This window comes from Myotis nattereri, assembly GCF_964212035.1.
Source record: "Myotis nattereri genome assembly, chromosome: 1".
NCBI classification, from domain to species: domain Eukaryota; kingdom Metazoa; phylum Chordata; class Mammalia; order Chiroptera; family Vespertilionidae; genus Myotis; species Myotis nattereri.
The window spans coordinates 114,397,342-114,416,941 of record NC_138075.1 but is presented as its reverse complement, the minus strand read 5'-3'; the positions used below and the strand labels follow the sequence as shown (position 1 = coordinate 114,416,941).

Here is a 19,600-nt window from a genome sequence, read left to right as displayed (position 1 = left end):
TGGTGTATTACATTGATTGATTTGTGTATGTTGAACCATCTTTATGCCCCTGGAATGACCCCTACTTGACTGTGATGTTTTATTTTTTAATGTATTGTTGTATTCAATTTGCTAGTATTTTATTTAGGATTTTTGCCTCTGTATTAATTAGAGATATTGGTCTATAGTTTTCTTTTTTATGTGTTATTCTTGTTAGGTTTTGGTATTAGGGTTATGTTGGTCTCATAAAATGTGTTAGGAAGCATTGCTTCATCTTCAGTTTTTTTGGAAGAGTTTGAGAAGGATAGATATCAGATCTTCTTTGAATGTTTGGTAGAATTCACTAATAAAACCATGTGGTCCTGGAATTTTTTTTTGTTTGTTTATTTTTTTTTTAATGGTTGCTTCAATTTCCTCACTGTTGATCAGTCTATTTATATTTTCTAGTTCTTCATGATCCAGTCTAGGAAGGTTATATATTTCTAGGTATTTATCCATTTCTTCTAGATTATTGAATTTGGTGGCTTACATATAGTATTTCTTAGTATTCTAGTATGATCCTTTATATAACAGTAATGTCTGTGGTAACTTCTCTTTCATTTCTGATTTTTGTATATATGACTCTTTTCTCTCTTTTCCTTAGTGAGTCTAGCCAGGGGTTTGTTAATTTTATTAATCTTTTCAAAGAACCAGCACTTTGCTGTATTAATTTCTTCTATAGTCTTTTTGTTCTGTATTTCATTCAGTTCCTCTCTAATTTTTATGATTTTCTTTTTTTCTGCTGATTTTGGGCTGCTTTTGCTCTTCTTTATTAGTTTTTTTTAAATATATGTATCTTTATTGATTTCAGAGAGGAAGGGAGAGGGAGAGAGAGAGATAGAAACACCAATGATGAGAGAGAGTCATTGATTAGCTGCCTCCTGCACGTCCCCTAATGGGGATTAAGCCTGCAACCCAGGCACGTGCCCTTGACTGGAATCGAACCCGGGACCCTTCAGTCCGCAGGCTGATGCTCTACCCACTGAGTAACAGTTAGGGAATTCTTTATTAGTTTTTTAGGATGTGATATTAGGTTGTTTACTTGAGATTTTTCTTGTTTCTTCAGATAGGCCTGCAATGATATAAACTTCCTTTTATTACTGTTTTCACTGCATTCCAGAAGTTTTGGTATGCCATATTGTCATTCTCTTTTGTCTCGCTATATTTTTTGCTCTGACCTTTTATTTCTTCTTTTAACCCAGTCATTTTTTAGTAGTATTTTGTTTAATCTCTAAATATTTGTAGGGGTTTTTACTTCCTTTCTGCAGTTGTTTTCTAATTTCAAAACATTGTGGTCAGAGACTATGCTTGGTATGATTTCAGTCTTCTAAAATTTGTTAAGGATAGGTTTGTGTTCCAACATATGGTCTATCCTTGAGACTGTTCCATGTGCACTAAAGAAGAATGCATATTTTGGTGTTGAGATGAAAAGCTCTGTATATATTGATTATGTGCATTAGGTCTAATGTGTCACTTAACAATATTTCTTTACTGATTTTCTGTTTGGATGATCGATCTAGAGCTGTCAGTAGAGTATTTAGGGCCCCTACTACGATTGTGTTTTTCTTAGTTTCTCCTTTTAGTTCTGTTAGTAGTTGCTTTATATATTTTTGTGCTCCCTGACTGAGTACATATATATTGAGAAGTGTTATGTCTTCTAAATGTACTGTCCCCTTCATCATTATAAAATGTCCATCTTTGTCTCTTATTACTTTTGTTATCTTGAAATCTATTTTCTCAGGTATAAGTATGGCTACACCTGCTTTTCTATGGATTCTATTTGCTTGGAGATTTATTTTTCACTTTGAATCTGTTTTTGTCTTTGCAGCTTAGATGTGTGTCCTGATGGCAGCATATGGTTGGGTTTTGTTTTTGATCCTGTATGCTATTACTTACCTTCTTGGTGAATTAAGTCCATTTACATTTAGGGTACTTATTGATGTATGAGGATTCTCTATAATGATAATATTTTTTGTTTTCTGGTAGCTATGTGGCTCCATTGGTTCTTATCCTTTGTGTTTCTGTCTGTTGGTTTTCATGCTTTTTTTTCTTTTTTCCTCTTTTTTTTAAGTTATGTGTTTCTGTGTGTGTGTGTGTGTGTGTGTGTGTGTGGTTACCATTAGGTTTATGAAAAAGAAAGTTTCATATATACAGTAGTCCTTTTTTTAATGCATCTGATATCCATCCTTCTTTGCAAATTGAGACCTCTACCCCCTCTACTTTTATGTTACTGTTATCACAGATTATTTGTTTATGCTGTAAGTCTGTTGATGATCTTACTCATAGTGTTATGACCCTATGCTCTTTGTTTTAGATAGAATAACCCCTTCGAGTAATTCCTGCAATGGAGGTTTTCTGGTGATAAATTTCCTCAGCATCTGTACATCTGGAAAAGTCTTTATTTCTTTTTCATATTTGAAGGATGAATTTGCTGGATATATTATTATAGGCTGGTAATTTCTCTCTTTCAGTAGTTTGAATATTCAGATCCACTCTCTTCTGGCTTGTAGCATTTCTGCTGAGAAGTATTATGATATCCTATTGGGCTTTACTTTATGGGTTACTTTCTTCATTTTTCTGGCTGCTTTGATAATTCTTTCTTTGTAATTAATTTTGGCAGTTTTAGTACAGTGTGCCTGGAGAAGGTCTTTTTGGATTAAGGTAATTAGGTGTTCTGTTTGCTAACTGGATTAAAGGAATTAGCTCTTCCCATAGATTTGGGAAGTTCACATCAACTGTTTGTTAGAATAAGCTCTCTGTTCCCTACTCCCTCTCTTTTTCTTCTGGAATACATATTATTTCTGTATTGCTTTCTGATGGAGTCAGATAGTTCTTGTAGAGTTCTTTTGTTGTTGTTGTTCTATGCTCATGCCTCTCTCTTCTTCCCTCTCCATTATTTCTAGATTTTTATCTTTGATATTACTAATTCTTTCCCCATCTGGTCCGCTCTACTTCCTATGCTCGCTAGTTCATTCTTGATCTCTTTTATTGAGTTCTTCATCTTCAGAATTTTTATTTGGTTCTTTTGTAAAGTTTCCATTTCTTTGTTTCCTTATTTGGTGTCTGATTTTATTAAACTGCCTATCTGTGTTTTCTTGAATCTTGAGTTTTTCAGAACTGCAATCTTGAATCCTCTGTCATTTAAATAACATATTTCTATGTCTTTAAGTTTATTTTCTAGAGATTTTCCATTTTCTTTATGAGCTGCCTTGTAACCTTGGCTATTCGTGGTATTTGATGGATTCCTTCTCTGTCTAGGCATCTATGTATGATTGGCACTTTTCTAATAGATTGGTAAGAAGTCTCTCTTTGTTTTCCAGTAGGTGGCATTGGATTATAAGTTTTTTTTTTTTTTTTTTTTTTTAGCTCTCTTGCACTTCTCTGGTTTTTCAGGTTTCTGTGGGGGTGGTGGAGAATGGCCTTTGTTCCCTAAGAAGGTGGGCGCTTTCCCTGAGATCCAGTCACCCAGGTCTCAGGAGACTAATCTTATAGGGGAACATGGTGGGCAATGTGGCTCCAAATTTGTGAAATCCCAGTGCTGTCTCCCTTGGCCATACGTTGTTGGCAGTGTAGCCTCATTGTGCAGTTGTGGGGTGAGCTGGGGAACCAGGCTACCTTCTTTATTGCTTTACCCTCTGAGCAATGGCAACCAGTGGAACTTCGCAGCATTCCCCTGAACCTCCACACAACTCTGACATCAGTAGCAGAGTGTTCCTTTCACTCAGTGAAAAAGTGTTTCTGTAGTACAAGTTCTCAGGTTTGTAGAAAATGTTCTCTGCAACCCTACATGATGGGTGAGGGGAGGCAAGCTTTTGGTGGTTAAGGGAAGGTGGCCAGGCTCCATGGCCAAATAACTTTGGCTTTACTTGTGTGTTTCATCCCTGCCCAGGTCACTGGGCTCACCTGCAGCTTATACTCTCCACTCCTGCATGAATGCTGACTAAATCTCTTTCCTCCTCTGAGTTGAAGGGAGTGCCATTCACAACCTGACTCCTCTTCTCTCTGGGCTGAGCCCTGCAGTGAGCTTCTGGCTGCAAGGCTGAGTCCATGGCTCCTTGAGCTCTTCTCACTTCTCACTTCCCCTGTTCACTCCCACTTGCTCACCTTTATATGTTTCAATATGCAGATCTCAGTTGTGTTTGTGAGTTGAGCAGGGAATCCTTTGTTGAATTTTAGCTGTTCAAATTGTTGAAACTTCAAGGGGAGAGACCGAGGGGATCTCTCATGCTGCCATTCCTCTGATGTCACTGAGATGAGAAATAGATTTTTAAATGTCTTCGTATAAATGGTCACTTAGTCCAATGGCTGTATAGTTAAGTTTTGGTTTTTATAACATACATATCTGAGATTTATGCCTGCTAACCATCTCTTCCTCATCTTTAACAGATTGCCAAAATCGAAAATGTCAATCACTTGTGTGATTTGAGAGTTTTAAACCTTGCCAGGAACCTTTTAAGTCACGTTGATAATCTTAATGGGCTGGATTCACTAACTGAACTTAACTTGCGGCACAATCAAATCACTTTTGTGGTAAGTATTAAAATGGAACCAATGTGTGATTCCTGGCCATTCCTTTAGGGCAGTGGTCGGCAAACTGCGGCTCGCGAGCCACATGCGGCTCTTTGGCCCCTTGAGTGTGGCTCTTCCACAAAATACCGACTTCTGCGCATGAGCCACAAACTTTCAGTTGCACTGTACGTGCACTCCTGCATGTGGTATTTTGTGGAAGAGCCACACTCAAGGGGCCAATGAGCCGCATGTGGCTCGCGAGCCACTGTTTGCTGACCACGGCTTTAGGGAAATTAAATAAATATTATCGCATTGATTTATGCAAAGCAAGCAGCTAAGGTAATTCTGTTTCCTTCTGAACTTAAATTGCAGACATAATTATTAAGCTTTATATTTTTTGATTTTGGGAAGTATTTATGTGTTTTCTATTTTAAAATATAAAATTAAAAACAGAATAGAAATATTATCAGTAAATGAATCAGCCAGTGTAAATGTATACTGAATCCTTTTCTGTTTTATCATGGGTATAGAATTCATATGAAAGAAGTTTATTAATGAATGCTGATGAATTGTTGCAAATGGAAAAAATAAGGACTTTTGGAGCTGTGAAGGCATGCATAAATATCATATTCTTTGCAATTTTTATTTTTTAAGTATATTTTTATTGATTTCAGAGAGGAAGGGAGTGGGAAAGAGTTGGAAAGATCAGTGATGAGACAGAATCATTGATTGGCTGCCTCCTGCATGCTCCTTACTGGGGTTCAAGCTTACAACCCAGGCATGTGCTGTGACCGGGAATTGAACCATGACCACTGAGCACACAGGCTGGGCTTATTGCAATTCTTTTTTTTTTTTTTAAATATATATTTTATTGATTTTTTACAGAGAGGAAGGGAGAGAGATAGAGAGTCAGAAACATCGACGAGAGAGAAACATCGATCAGCTGCCTCCTGCACATCCCCTACTGGGGATATGCCCGCAACCCAGGTACATGCCCTTGACTGGAATCGAACCTGGACCCTTCAGTCCGCAGGCCGACGCTCCATCCACTGAGCCAAACCGGTTTCGGCTGCAATTCTTAAAGAGGCAGCTTGGTATAGTGAAAATGCTTTAAAAAAATAAGAGTTGGGTAAAGTTTCTTATTTATCCTTATATGTATACTCACATTTTCCTATAAATTAATATGCATCATACTTATTATCCTGACAATGATACTATATGTATAATGTTTTAAACTTTTAGAAATTAATATAATTTTGTTCCAGGTGAAACTGCCATTCCTTTTCCACCTCTGGTCCTACTGTAGTAGTTATTAACTATCTCCACAGATAAAACACCTGCACTGTCCATCCTCCCTTGACAAATACTCTTTATTTAGAGACCAGATCCCAACTCTCCAACTAAAGGTTTCCTCCGCCACCTGCTCTGTAGGTGGTTGTATGTGTGCATGGCTGGGGTAGAGGTGGGCTGGGGGTGTGTGGATTTGTTGGTATTTCTGGAATAGCTGTTGAGTAGACAGAACTTTAATTACACTTCCACTTGATTCAGTCAACCACCAGTCCACACTTGTGCTTTGAATGTACTGATTTGGAGCATGGAGCAGGATGGCATTCTGTCAAAAAGGATTGCCGCCTTTGCAATGCAGCAGCTCTTTTGTGAGTTCTGAGCTGCAGTTTTCTCTTTTCAAGATCATCTCTGATATTATCCTCTCTGCTTTTCAGCTCCCTGAAATTCATCAAATGTTGATCTATTATTGATAACTCTCTCTTTTTTTTAAAGCATTTCCATGGATTTACTCATTTTGTGTTTTTTGTTTGTTTGTTTTGCTTCACCCATTGAATCTTGAGAAGGACATGAAATGAATGCACTACGTATTTCACCATCTCGTTAGAGATCTCGTTTTTTGGATGTAGAAAAGTTGTTTGTTAAATTTGCTGATCTTTTTCTTGGAAATTTTAAATCACATGTCATTTTAGTTTACATGGGATTTTTCCTTTTAAAACATTATAAAACATTACAGACATTCCCAAAAGAATAGGAATATTCTGACATTTGTATATCCACTAATCAACTTAATAAATAAAAATGTTTCAAATAATAGTTGAGGCCTTCTGTGTAACTCTCCCCCATCACATGTTCTTCCTCCTCTGCAGAGGTGACTACAATTCTGAATTTGGTGTTTATTTCCATGCATGTCTGTTTGTCCCCCATATCTGTCTGTAACCCTAAATAATATGAAGTAATTCTTTTGCATTCTTTTAAATGTCCTATAAATGGTATTATAGTAGTGTATGTATCTTCTGTAAGTTGTTTTTATTAACATTAAGTTTTGAGATTTATCTATGTTGATACCTGTAGCTCTAGTTCACTAATTTTCATTGTTATATAGTACTACATTATATTATTGTAACTAAATAGTCATTCTTCTATTTATGGAAAATAATATTATTTTTAATTTTTGGTTATTAAGAGTGATGCAGCTAACTTTATTTACATGTCTTTTTGTGCCTATGTATATAACACTGTCTCTAGGTCAGTGGCTTTCAAACATTTTTAGCCATAATTTATGGTAATAAAACATTTACATTGAGGCCCACTTATTTAATACATATTATGTGAGTCCATTATAGATACCGGGAGCAAGCGTTTCATGAAACTACACTTACCCTTGCTGTAATCCATTCTGGCATATCCTATTTGATTTGATTTTATCTCATTAAAAATGTTGGTCTCAACCTACTGAATTGATTTCTTGACCAATAAAAAATTGGTTGCAACCTGTATTTGAAAAACAGTGCTCAATGGTGGATACTTAAGAGAAGCTTGCTGGGTGCCAGGATTATGTACATTATTACACTTTATCAGATACCCCCAGGTTTTTCCCAAGGTGATGGTACCAAATTACATTTCCATCAGTACTACCTGAGAATTTATTTAATTTCACGTCTTTGGTGAAACTTGATGTCAGACCTTTTTATTTTTGCTAATCTTTTAACTACGAAATTGTATTGCATTGAGATTTCATTTTGAATATCCAGTGAGGTTGGCCTTTCATCCTTTTTCTTCTTTAGTATTGAGATTGCCCCTTTTCTGAATAGCCTTATCCTTTGCCCATTGTAAAAAGTTTTTTTTTTGTTTTTTTTTTTTGTTTACCTTTTTCAGTTGATAAACAAATCCCTTTTATTTCTGCTGTCTTTTGAGGCACAGAAGTAAAAATCATCCCTTATAAGGCTGTGGACAAAAGATATTTTTCTATACTGTCTAACAAAGTTTTAAAGTTGGTCTTTAAATGGATTTTTGCTTGTAATGTAAAGTTGAAATCCAATTTCATTTTTTCTTCATTTATTGAAAAGTGAATTCTTTCTGTCTTTCCCTCTGCCTTCAATAGTATCTCCCTCTAGCAAATTAAATATCCACATATGCATGGGTCTGTGCCTGGCCTCTCTGCCTGTCTAACTGATACCTATCCATGTTTCAGTATAACACTCTCTTAATAATTGTAACTTTCTATTTTGTTGTCAGAGCTAGTAGAAGTAGATCCCCAATCTTTCTTTATCTTCCCTCTCCTTTCGTTCACAAGCCGCTTTCTTTCCTTCCTTGTTTTTTTAAATATATTTTTATTGATTTCAGAGAGGAAGAGAAGGGGGGGGGAGAGAGAGAGAGAGAGAGAGAGAGAAACATCAATGATGAGAGAGAATCATTGATTGGCTGCCTCCTGTACACCCCGCACTGGAGATCGAGCCTGCAACCCAGGCATGTGCCCTGACTGGGAATCAAACTATGACTTCCTGGTTCATAGGTTGACACTCAACCATTGAGTCATGCTGGCGGGATCCTTCCCTACTTTTGAAAAATAATCTTGGTCCTTTCTTCTATATACATTCTAGAAATAGCATATCAAGTTTTATGAATAATCCTACTGATCTGTTTGATTGGAATACCTTTGAATTTGAAGACAATTGACTTTTTAATGATATTTAGCCTTCAGTGTCATAATATGAATATATAATATTAATATGAATGACATAATATTAATATTGTACCTTTCTCAGTTTATATGTCTAATTTAATTATTTTATGCTTTTCTCCATAAGTAGCTTATTATTTTTTTTGTTAATCCTCACCTGAGGATATTTTTTCCATTGATTTTTTTTTAGAGTGGAAAGGAGGGAGAGGGGAGGAGGAGGAAGAGGAAGAGAGAGAGAGAGAGAGAGAGAGAGGGAGAGAGAGAGATCAAACCTGCAACCCAGGTATATGCTCTTAACTGAGAATCAAACCTGCGACTCTTAGGTGTGGGGGCCAACACTCTAACCATTGGGATACTGGGATACACTGTCCAGGGCATTTTTATTTTGTTTTCTTTAGATTTCTTCCTAGATATCTTACACTTTTTTGTTACTGTAAATTTTTTTTGGTCAGAAATAGGTTTCCTACTGTTACTAGTATATGGAACTTCAGTTTATTTTGGTTCATTGATCTTATATCTAGCAACCTTGCTCTAACACTTAATAATTTGAATAAAATATCTGTAGATTACCTTAGGTTTTTTAAAATTTAGACATATATATATATATATATATATATATATATATATATATATGTATATATATATTTTTTTTAATTTTATTTTTACAAACAATGATAGTTTTTCCTATTGTAGATTTTGTATCTTCTTGTTTGACTGAACTTCCAGTTTGACTGAATCTCCAGTACAAAGTTGGGTAAAGAAGTAAAAGTACCTTATTTTTTATTTTAAAAGGACTGCATCACTTGTTGTGTCTGCTAAATGCCATTTATCAGTCTGAAGAAATTATCCTTTATTAGTTTGCTTAAGGTTTATATTATGAATGGTTGTTGGGTTTCATTAAATGATTTTTCTTCAATTCTTATATTGATCATATGGATTCTTCTTTAATAAATTAAATTTGAAAATTATAAGATTTTGTAATAAGTCATTCCAACATTTTTGGTCATTATGTATGTTATATACATTACTTATTTTGTTTTCTAATAATTTGTTTACAATATTGACATGTATGTTAATAAATGAGATTGGCCTGTACTTTCTTTTATTTTTATTGTTCTTTTCTGGTATAAAGGTCATACTAGCTTTGTAAAGTATAATAGGGGTGCTTCCCATTTTAATTGTGTATCTCTATTTTGGTTTCCTATCTATAATAATAAAAGCATAATATGCTAATTAGACCAGAGAGCCAAACGACCTTCTGAATGTCATTCTGGACAAAGCCACCATGGTGGGGGCCAAGGCAGAGGTGGTTAGGGGCAATCAGGCAGGCAGGCAAACATTTAGGGACACTCAGGCAGGCAGGCAGAGTGGTTAGGGGCGATCAGGCAGGCAGGTGATTGGTTAGGGGCGATGAGGCAGGCAGGCAAGCGATTAGGGGTGATCAGTCAGGCAAGCAAAGGCGGTTAGGGGCGATCAGGCAGGCAGGCGAGCATTTAGGGGCACTCAGGCAGGCAGAGGCGGTTAGGGGTGATCATGCAGGCAGGTGAGTGGTTAGGGGTGATCAGGCAGGCAGGTGAGCAGTTAGGGGTGACCAGGCAGTCAGGCAGGCAGGTTAGGAGCCTGTAGGATCGGGCCTAAACCGGCAATCAGACATCTCTTGAACTCTCCCAGACTGTGAGAGGATGCAGGCCGGACTGAGGCCCCCTTCCCACCCTCACCCCCATCCCCCGCATGAATTTGAATTTCGTGCACTGGGCCTCTAGTTTAGTATAAATCTCAGTTTAATATGAGATAAAGATGATCTGTTCCTGGGATATTTGTAGAATTTATCTGTTAAATAGTCAGGGTAGTTTTAAACTATTGAACTCAGTAATAATAGTGGGCATCAGTTTTGCTGTGTAATAGTTTTCTTTCATCTAAATTTACTTTTTTATGTTCTATTTGTAGTCATGTCTTCCTTATCACTTCTACTAATGCTTATTTGTACACTTTTTTAAAATTTTTTATCAATATTACCTGAGGGCTGTGTATTTTACTAGTGGTTTCACAGAACCAGCTTTTGGCTTTATTGAACCTCTCTCATAGCTTTTAAAAAATATTATTTTGTGGATTTTTGATGTCATCTCTTATTCCCTCTATTTTCTTTCTAAGGCAGCGGTTCTCAACCTGTGGGTCGCAACGCCTTTGGGGGTCGAACGACCCTTTCACAGGGGTGGCCTAAGACCATCGGAAAACACATATATAATTACATATTGTTTTTGTGATTAATCACTATGCTTTAATTATGTTCAATTTGTAACAATGAAAATACATCCTGCATATCAGATATTTACATTACGATTCATAACAGTAGCAAAAATTTCAGTTTTGAAATAGCAATGAAGTAATTTTATGGTTGGGGGTCACCACAACATGAGGAACTGTATTAAAGGGTCACGGCAATAGGAAGGTTGAGAACCACTGTTGTAAGGTTTTGTGCTGGATATTTGATACATTTCTTTTCAGTATTTTTAATTTTTTAATATGAGCCCTTAAGGTTATAAATTTCCTTCTTAAGAACCACTACAGTTTCTTTCCCCAAGTTTTGCAATTTAGTAGTTATATTATTTTCTGAGTTACAGTATTATTTCTTCTTTGAGCTATGTGCTATTAAGAAATATTTCTAAAAATTTTTAATATGGATTGTCTTGTCATTCTTTTCTAATTTATTTTATTGTGGCTAGTGAATGTGGATTATATGTAATTGGTTCTTTTATGTTTGTTGAGGTTTGCTTTATTACCTTGTTAATACTTATAGTCAATATTTATTAACAATATATTTGCCGAGTATGTACTCAGTATTTGAAGCTATGTTTCTAGGTGTACGTAAATTTAAAATTGGTGCATTTTCCTGGTAAATTGTTCCTTTCCTCATTATGTATTACATATCTTTATTACTCCTTCATTGAACAACAATTTTTGAGCATGGGCCTTATGCCAGACACTGTTCTAGGTACGTAGTGTATGTATCAGGAAGCTAATAATACTTCTTGTCTTAACATTTATTTTGTATAATGTTAATATCGGCTTTCTTTTGGTTACTTTTTCCTGGTATATCTTTTTTATTCCTTAACCTTTTTAACATTTTAAGTTTTGACATAATTTCAGAAAATGTTGCAATAATGGTATAATAATAGTTACCAGTAACTGTTATTCAGATTTTTTAAATGATAGCATTTTAGTACATTTGCTTTATCCTCTCTCTTGATCATTCTCTCTTTCTTTCTCTTTATATCTATCAATCTCTCTGTTTCTCTATTTTTTTCTGAACCATTTAAGAGTAAGTTGCAGGCATTAAACATCTTTATGTTCACATATTTCAGTGTGTATTTTCTAAAATCATAGGAATTTTCCTATGTAACCACATTACAGTAATGAAAACCAGGAAATTAACATTTTATGATACTACTAGAGGCCCAGTGCACGAAATTCATGCATGGGTAGGGTTCCTAGGCCTGGCCGGCAATCAGGGCCAATCTATGGGGTGACTTAAAGGTAAGATGGGAAACCATAAAAATCTTTGAAGAATCCATAGGCAGCAGAATATCAAACATATGTTGTAACAATATCTTTACCAATATAGCTCAGGGCAATGGAAACTAAGGAGAAAATAAACAACTGAGACTGCATCAAAATAAAAACCTTCTGTACAGCAAAAGAAACCATCAACAAAACAATAAGAGAGTCCACTGCATGGGAGAACATATTTGCCAATGTTATCTCTGATAAGGGTTTAATCTCCAAAATTTACAAGGAACTCATACAACTTAACAAAAGGAAGATAAACAACCCAATCAAAAAATGGGCATAGGACCTTTTCGGAAGAGGACATTCAGAAAGTCAAGAGACATGAAAACATGCTCAAAGTCACTAATTATCTGAGAGATGCAAATCGAAACAACAATGAGGTACCACCTCATACCTGTCAGAATGGCTATCATCAACAAGTCAACAAATGACAAATGCTGGTGAGGATGCAGAGAAAAAGGAACCCTACTTCACTGCTGGTGGGAATGCAGACTGGTGCAGCCACTGTGGAAGACAGTATGGAGTTACCTCAAGAAGTTAAAAATGGAACTCCCTTTTGACCCAGTGATCCCATTTCTAGGAGTATATCCCAAGAAGCCAGAAACACCAATCAGAAAGGATATATGCACTCTTATGTTCATAGCAGCACAATTTACAATAGCTAAGATTTGGAAATAGCCTAAGTGCCCATCAGCAGATGAGTGGATTAGAAAATCGTGGTACATCTATACAATGGAATACTACGCTGCTATTAAAAAGAAGGAATTCTTATCATTTGCAGCAGCATGGATGGAACTGGAGAGCATTATGCTAAATGAAATAAGCCAGGCAGTGAAAGAAAAATACCACATGATCTCATTCATGTATGGATAATAAAGAACATTATAACCTGATGAACAAAAAGATACAGAGGCAGAGAAGCATTGAACAGACTGTCAAATTATAGTGGGAAGGCTGAGAAGTGTTGGTGGGGGGGTGGTTAAGAGATCAACTGAAGGACTTGTATGCATGCATATAAGCATAACCAATGGACACATGACACTGGGCGGGGGCAGGGAGGTGAGGGCATGTGCCGGTGGGTAGGGGAGGCTGGGGGAAGGTATATTGGGAAAAAAAGGAGAATATGTACTACTATTTGTAATATTTTAAACAGTAAAAAAATAATTAAAAAAGAAATGGGCAAAGGACCTAAATGGACACTTTAAGTGGACATAGAGAAGGCCAAGAGATATATGAAAACATGCTCAAAGTCACTAATCATCCAAGAGATGCAAATCAAAACAACAATGAGATACTGTCTCACACCCGTCAGAATGGCTATCATCAACAAATCAACAAATGACACGTGCTGGTGAGGATGTGGAGGAAAAGTAACCCTGTGCACTGCTGGTGGGAATGCAGACTGGTACATCCACTGTGGAAAACAGTATGGAGCTTCCTCAAAAAATTAAAATGGAACTCCATTTGACCCAGTGATCCCACTTCTACAAATATATTCCAAGAAAGCAGAAACACCAATCAGAAAGGATATATGCACCCCTATGTTCATAGCAGCACAATTTACAATAGCTAAGATTTGGAAACAGCCTAAGGGCCCATCAGCAGACAGATGAAAGGATTAGAAAACTATGGTACATCTACACAATGGAATACTATGGTGCTGTAAAAAAAGAAAGAACTCTTACCATTTGCAATAGTATGGGTGGACCTGGAGAGCATTATGCTAAGCAAAATAAGACAGTTGGAGAATGAAAAATATCACATGATCTCACTCATTTGTGGAATATAATGAACAACATAAACTGATGAACAAAAATAGATCCAGAGACACAGAAGCATGGAACAGACTCTCAAACCTCAGAGGGAAGGTAGGGGAGACTGGGGGTGTGTGGTAAGAGATCAACCAAAGGACTTTATGCAAATAAGCATAACCAATGGACACAGACAGTAGGGGGGTGAAGGCATGTGCATGGAGGGTGGGACTGGAGCTGGAGGGGAGAGGTCCATTTTTTGGCAGTTTGCTTTCTGAAATTCCTACTTGCTCATACTAACTTTTTTACCCCCATAGGTTAGTAGCTTGGCATAGTCAGAAAGTTATTAAAGCCTGAGTTGAGTTTGTGTCTTTCAGCAAGTTTTGCCAGGGGTGATAGGGGCATGAATGCTAAGGACCGATTTTTATGAGGAGTCTTGTTAGATCATGCATGTGATGTAAATTTGAACTACAAATTCAAGTGAGAAAAAAACCTGATTATGAAATTGAGGCTTTTTTTCCTTTTTTCTCATAGCTATTAAATCTATCTGTCCTAGATTATAAAGACTAACAATCTATGTAGTCAGAGTATCAATGGCTGTTATCAATATAATTTCCAGTTCCCTTTTATTGTTTTCTTTGTGTGAGAGGATCACAATAGTGCATAGAAGAAAAGCAGACTTGAAGAGTAACTTGCAGCTAGATTGATATTTATTGCCATGTAATGGGTAGTAAACAAATATAAAAAGCAGATATGCATATTAATGCCTTTGGGTAACAGACCAAATAATGGGCTTTTCTTCATTGGCATTTAAATACAGTCAAACCTTTCTCTACCATCTCCAATTTATGAACAATTTGGTTCTCAGCCAAGTTGTGCACAGAAAAAATGTCTAGGTTGTGAAACCAAACTTTGGTTTTTGAAAGATCTCTCAGGCCACAAAAAAAGGAGAGAATGCTTTTGTTGTTGGGGGAGTCAAAGGTTAGCACAATTTTAAAACATAAAGAGGCCATCTAGTGCAACTATTGCTAAGAGTGTGAAAGAAATAATGATCACAGGCAGTTGAAGAGGTATAAAAACTGTTGTTGATTTGGATAAATAAAAAGCAGTTAGCCAGTGTCAGCATTTTGGAGGCAGCAATATATAAACAAACAAAGATGCTGCATGGTGACCGGAAAGATACCCCTAGAATGAGTGCTGAAAGTGACTTAAGGCTAGTAGGAGGTGGTTCGGTAAACTTAAGAAAAGAAGTGTTTATTTGTAGATTAAACAGTACATTAGACATGTACTGTATATAAGAAAGATTAAAATGTAATCATTTGTGGGTCTGGAATGGATTAATTCAATTTACATTATTTCTAATGGAAAATAATCATTCGGTTTTCGAACAAATTGCTTCTCAAACAGCCTATTGGAATGAATTGAATTTGAGAACCGAGGTTCCACTGTATATGATTAAAGTCATTGATATGATAGCTTACACGTTATTCCTCATATACGTCTCTGTTACAAAGTGATGAGTGTAGCAAGTAATCATGTTAGAATTAATTTAATAAACCTCTTTATAAAAAATATCATTTTTCCTTTGTTTTTTCCAAACTTATTATGCTTTGTTAAATTAATTTCCAGTTCTCAAAATTAAATCAATCACCCCTATATATTTTTTACTCTGACTTTTTTTGTATGACAGAGTAAATAACAAGATGAGAGTAACTGTGATTTTATTATAGTCATCTTTGTCCTACTTCATGCATGCCAACGCCTTTTTCTCTTTGCCTTTCTTCTTCCTTATTCCTCTGCAGGAGGTTGCTCTAAAAATAGCTCCAGAAATAGATGTTATACACATGGTCAGATTGCTGAATCATTTAGTTCTTTTGTGAAGTTTAAGAATGTGGAAAACACTGAGCAGAATAGGACAGGCATATTTATCAAATGGCAAGTTATTATGCTTTTGAAGAATAAAGAATTATAATCTCAATAATCTTGTAGTTTTATTTAAATCTATTTTAAAATGATTATACTTATAAATATATAAAATGGTTTTGAATCTTCAAAAAAGTTTTGAATGTGATTCTCAGAATTGCATTTTGTTAAATATAATAAATTTGAAACTATGAACAGATTAATAACAAATGAGCTATAAATATTTTATATGTAAATATTTTATTTCATTATCTTCTCATCTTAGGTATGTTAACATTATTGCTTCTTTGCAATAGTTTTTCTGCCTATGATACTGTTATCTCCAGAAAAAAACTGTTGAGTTTAATGCTTGATAATGAAATATGGTGATTTTTTCTCAAAGTGAGGATTTAGCTTTTTTACATCATTTCTCCCTTCCCTATCATTCCAAAATAATTAAACATTTTTGGTAAACAGATTGTTGAATACTGATTCCCCCATAATTGTAATGCTAGGAATTCTTTACAAAGTATATCTCTGAATTGCTAGAAAAAATAAGGAAAAGTTATAATTTTCTTTAAAAAAATGAAATTTGGGACAACAAAAATGATTGTAATTATTTTGCTTGTTAAACTGCTGTAAAGACTGCCTATTGAAATGGTTATATATGTAGTTGAATTCTGATTTTTAGCTTTTCAATTTATTGTGAATATTTTTCATAGCTCTATAGGTCATGACAGTTATTGATTTTGAAAATTTGATAAAACCTGCTAAAATTTTATTTTATAAATGAAGATAAATGTAAAACATTATAACTTAATTAAATAAAGTTTAAAAAACCTTTCTCATAAATTATCATCTGATGTAATTTGATTTTATATTTTAATAGCCAAAAAATATGTCTTGAAAGGTGTCTGTAGTTTCAGGAGGTGGTAGGCTGGAGCTCAAAGAGACAAAAAAAATTTTTTAAGATGCCTTGATTTAGGGGAATTCTAGGCTACTGCTTCTCAGTTTCTTCCAGTTGAATGCCAGCAAACAATGCTAGTGCCTAGCAATATCTCAGGCAGGTTCCAGGAAGAACTGGAGAACAGATTCCCCCAGAGTTCAGAGAGGGCTTTCAGTTAGGTTGTGACTCCATACTTCTGGGAAGCAGATAGGAAGCAAGCTACCATTTTCTTTGGAAAATAGAGCCATGAAATAAAATGAGCTCTACTACTAGTCTATCACTCCTCCTCCCGTCTCATTTCTGGGAATATCAGAGCGTGAGGTAGCTGGTAGAGCTGGTTCAAGAAGTTTGCCAACATGTGGAGCCTATCACCCACTGAGGGGACTTCTTGTTCTATGCAGACTTATTTTTTGACCATGGTTGATAAACTCTAAAAATCACTAACTCACAGCTATGGAACAGGTTTTTCAGGGGTGGGCCTGAGAATGGTAATGCCAAATGAATGGTGCATTTACTGGGTGATTTTATAGCTGCAATTATATTCATTTTACACTCTTTAGGGCCTAAGGCAGTGATGGCGAACCTATGACACGCGTGTCACAGGTGACACGCGAACTCATTTTTTTGTTTTTTTTCTTTGTTAAATGGCATTTAAATATATAAAATATATTCAAAAATATAAATCTTTGTTTTACTAAGGTTGCAAATATCAAAAAATTTCTATATGTGACACGGCACCAGAGTTAAGTTAGGGTTTTTCAAAATGCTGACATGCCGAGCTCAAAAGGTTCACCATCACTGGCAGGGGTTGAGAGAAGGTTGTGCTGTTTTAAAAAGCAGAGTACTGGAAGTCAGGGTAAATGGAATCTTGTGCTCTCAGCCTCTAGGATAGTATGAAATCCTGAGTCACCTTCCCATCCACTTCCACCCTACCCCTGCAGCAATCTCAACTGTATACTTTTTCTTATGTGAATAATGATATTACAGACTAAGCTTCCTCTTAATACTCTGTTACTCCAGTATGTCATACTTTTCAGAAGGTTTGTGTCTTTTTACTTAATGAGATTAGGTAACTTCATTTTTATTTTATGATTTTTATTTTTTATTTTTTATTTATTTTTTATTTTATGATTTTTAAAAAATGATTTAGGCCCTGGCTGTTGTAGCTCAGTTGGTTGGGTGTTGTCCTGTGCACCAAAAGGTTACTGGTTAGATTCCCAGTCAGGTACATGCCTGGGTTGTAGGCTCGATCGCCAGCATAGGGTGTGCAGGAGGCAGATGATCAGTGATCTGCTCTCACCTCAGTCTTTCTCTCTTTCCCTTTCTCTCTCTCTAAAAATCAATAATTTGGGCCAAAGATTTCAATATTTGCTGAGTGTAACTACATGTAAACATCAGAGGTTTGCTTTTGGGTGCTATACCTTAACAGTAAAGGGTAAATTTCCAATTACAAGAACCTCCAATTCTTGCTTAGAATGGAAATTGCCCTTATGGTGCCCTTCAGTGACACTATGATCTGCGTTTAGTTTTATGGAGGAATTGTTTGTGTTTTGTTCATTTATAACTGAGTGGTATATTTCCAAAGGTTTGAGAATCGTGAAGTAAATTGCTTTGAAATTCTCAGTACTATTTGGAAAGCGAAGTGCATAAATTTAAAATTTAAAGCATTAGAATGGCTTCCTTTTAAAAATGATTTTTAACAAATGTTTGATCATACTACATTTGTGCTACAGTGCAAACGCTGAAGAAGCATTTTGGCTTCTTTCCCAAAAGCATGCTTAAGAGGCTAGCGGCAGCATTTCTCTGTTCCCTTCAGTGCTTTACCTTGTGAGTGGTGCAGCTTGTTCTGCGGATGTACTGCAACCCTCCCCTTTAATCTGCAGTGGAGAAGAATGGAGCCCAATGTCCAGGAGAAATCTATGGTCTAGCAAGGTTGCAGTGAATAGAAATGACTATTTATTTCAACAGCTGAGCAAGAAGACATTTACAATATTTCTTTTGCTTTCGGCTGATCAATTTTTGCTTTCTGTTTCCTTCCAGAGAGATGTGGATAATTTGCCCTGCCTCCAACGTCTGTTTCTCAGCTTCAACAATATATCTAAGTAAGTGGAAACTCCCAACTTGTCATTTACTAATAATATGATAGTGTGGTTTGTAGTGTTTTAAATTAAGATTGTAAGTACCTTGGAGAATTTATTGACATGTGAGATTTTTAAGTTGGAAAATGATAGGGCCATCGGTGACAAAGTTCTTTGTGGAAAAACAAAGCTCTGTTGTGTATCAGTGCCTCTCATACTAAAATAATGAAATTTATGCAATGTGCTTTTTATTTCATTATACTTTAGAGTTTCTCTCTTGTAAAATGTGGAAATTTAAACATACATTTTGCTGTCTTTTGTTTGACACTTACTGCACTAGTCAGTTGAATTAGAATTTCTTTCATAAATTACCTACTAAGCAGTTTTGATATAGTTGGCTATATTTGTCAGAGACATTTGCTAATTAAGCCATAACTTCTAACTTAGTATCCCTACTTAGAATGAGTGCTGCCAAGAGACTATACTAATATGTGTGTGTGTGTGTGTGTATCTATATCTATCTATCTATCTATCTATCTATCTATCTATCTATATGAATGTATAAATTTTGCTTTACAAAGATTTGAAGCATATAATTCTTTATATTGTGATAAAGTCTCATTCACTGTCAATGTGGAAGATTTTAGAACTGGAGCTGAAACAAGCAGTCAGACTTTTCAGTGAGAAGGGACCTCTATTCCTTCTCTAATTCTTTCCTTCTCCTTCTTCCCCCTAGCCACTTAGTTTGAACTAGGTTTTATAACTAACTATCCCTAAATTCTTTAGTTTTACTTCAAGGCTGTTCTTTGAACCTGCTTTTATAAGCTGGTAAGAATTAAGTATAAAAGAGTTTAGAACACAT

General features: G+C 35.6%; 1 protein-coding gene across 3 annotated transcripts in view; it reads left to right on the top strand.

Annotated features, from left to right (window-relative positions):
• LRRC49 (leucine rich repeat containing 49) overlaps positions 1-19,600 on the top strand; it is a 209,170-nt gene that overhangs the window by 46,627 nt on the left and 142,943 nt on the right. For 2 of the 3 annotated variants that reach the window (XM_081085231.1, XM_081085233.1), the window contains 2 exons: positions 4,405-4,548; positions 18,701-18,762. In XM_081085231.1, the coding sequence (XP_080941357.1) occupies positions 4,405-4,548; positions 18,701-18,762 (206 nt within the window). Of the gene's footprint in view, positions 1-4,404; positions 4,549-18,473; positions 18,593-18,700; positions 18,763-19,600 lie in introns of those variants that run through there. The other variant, XM_081085232.1, reaches the window with a different exon arrangement.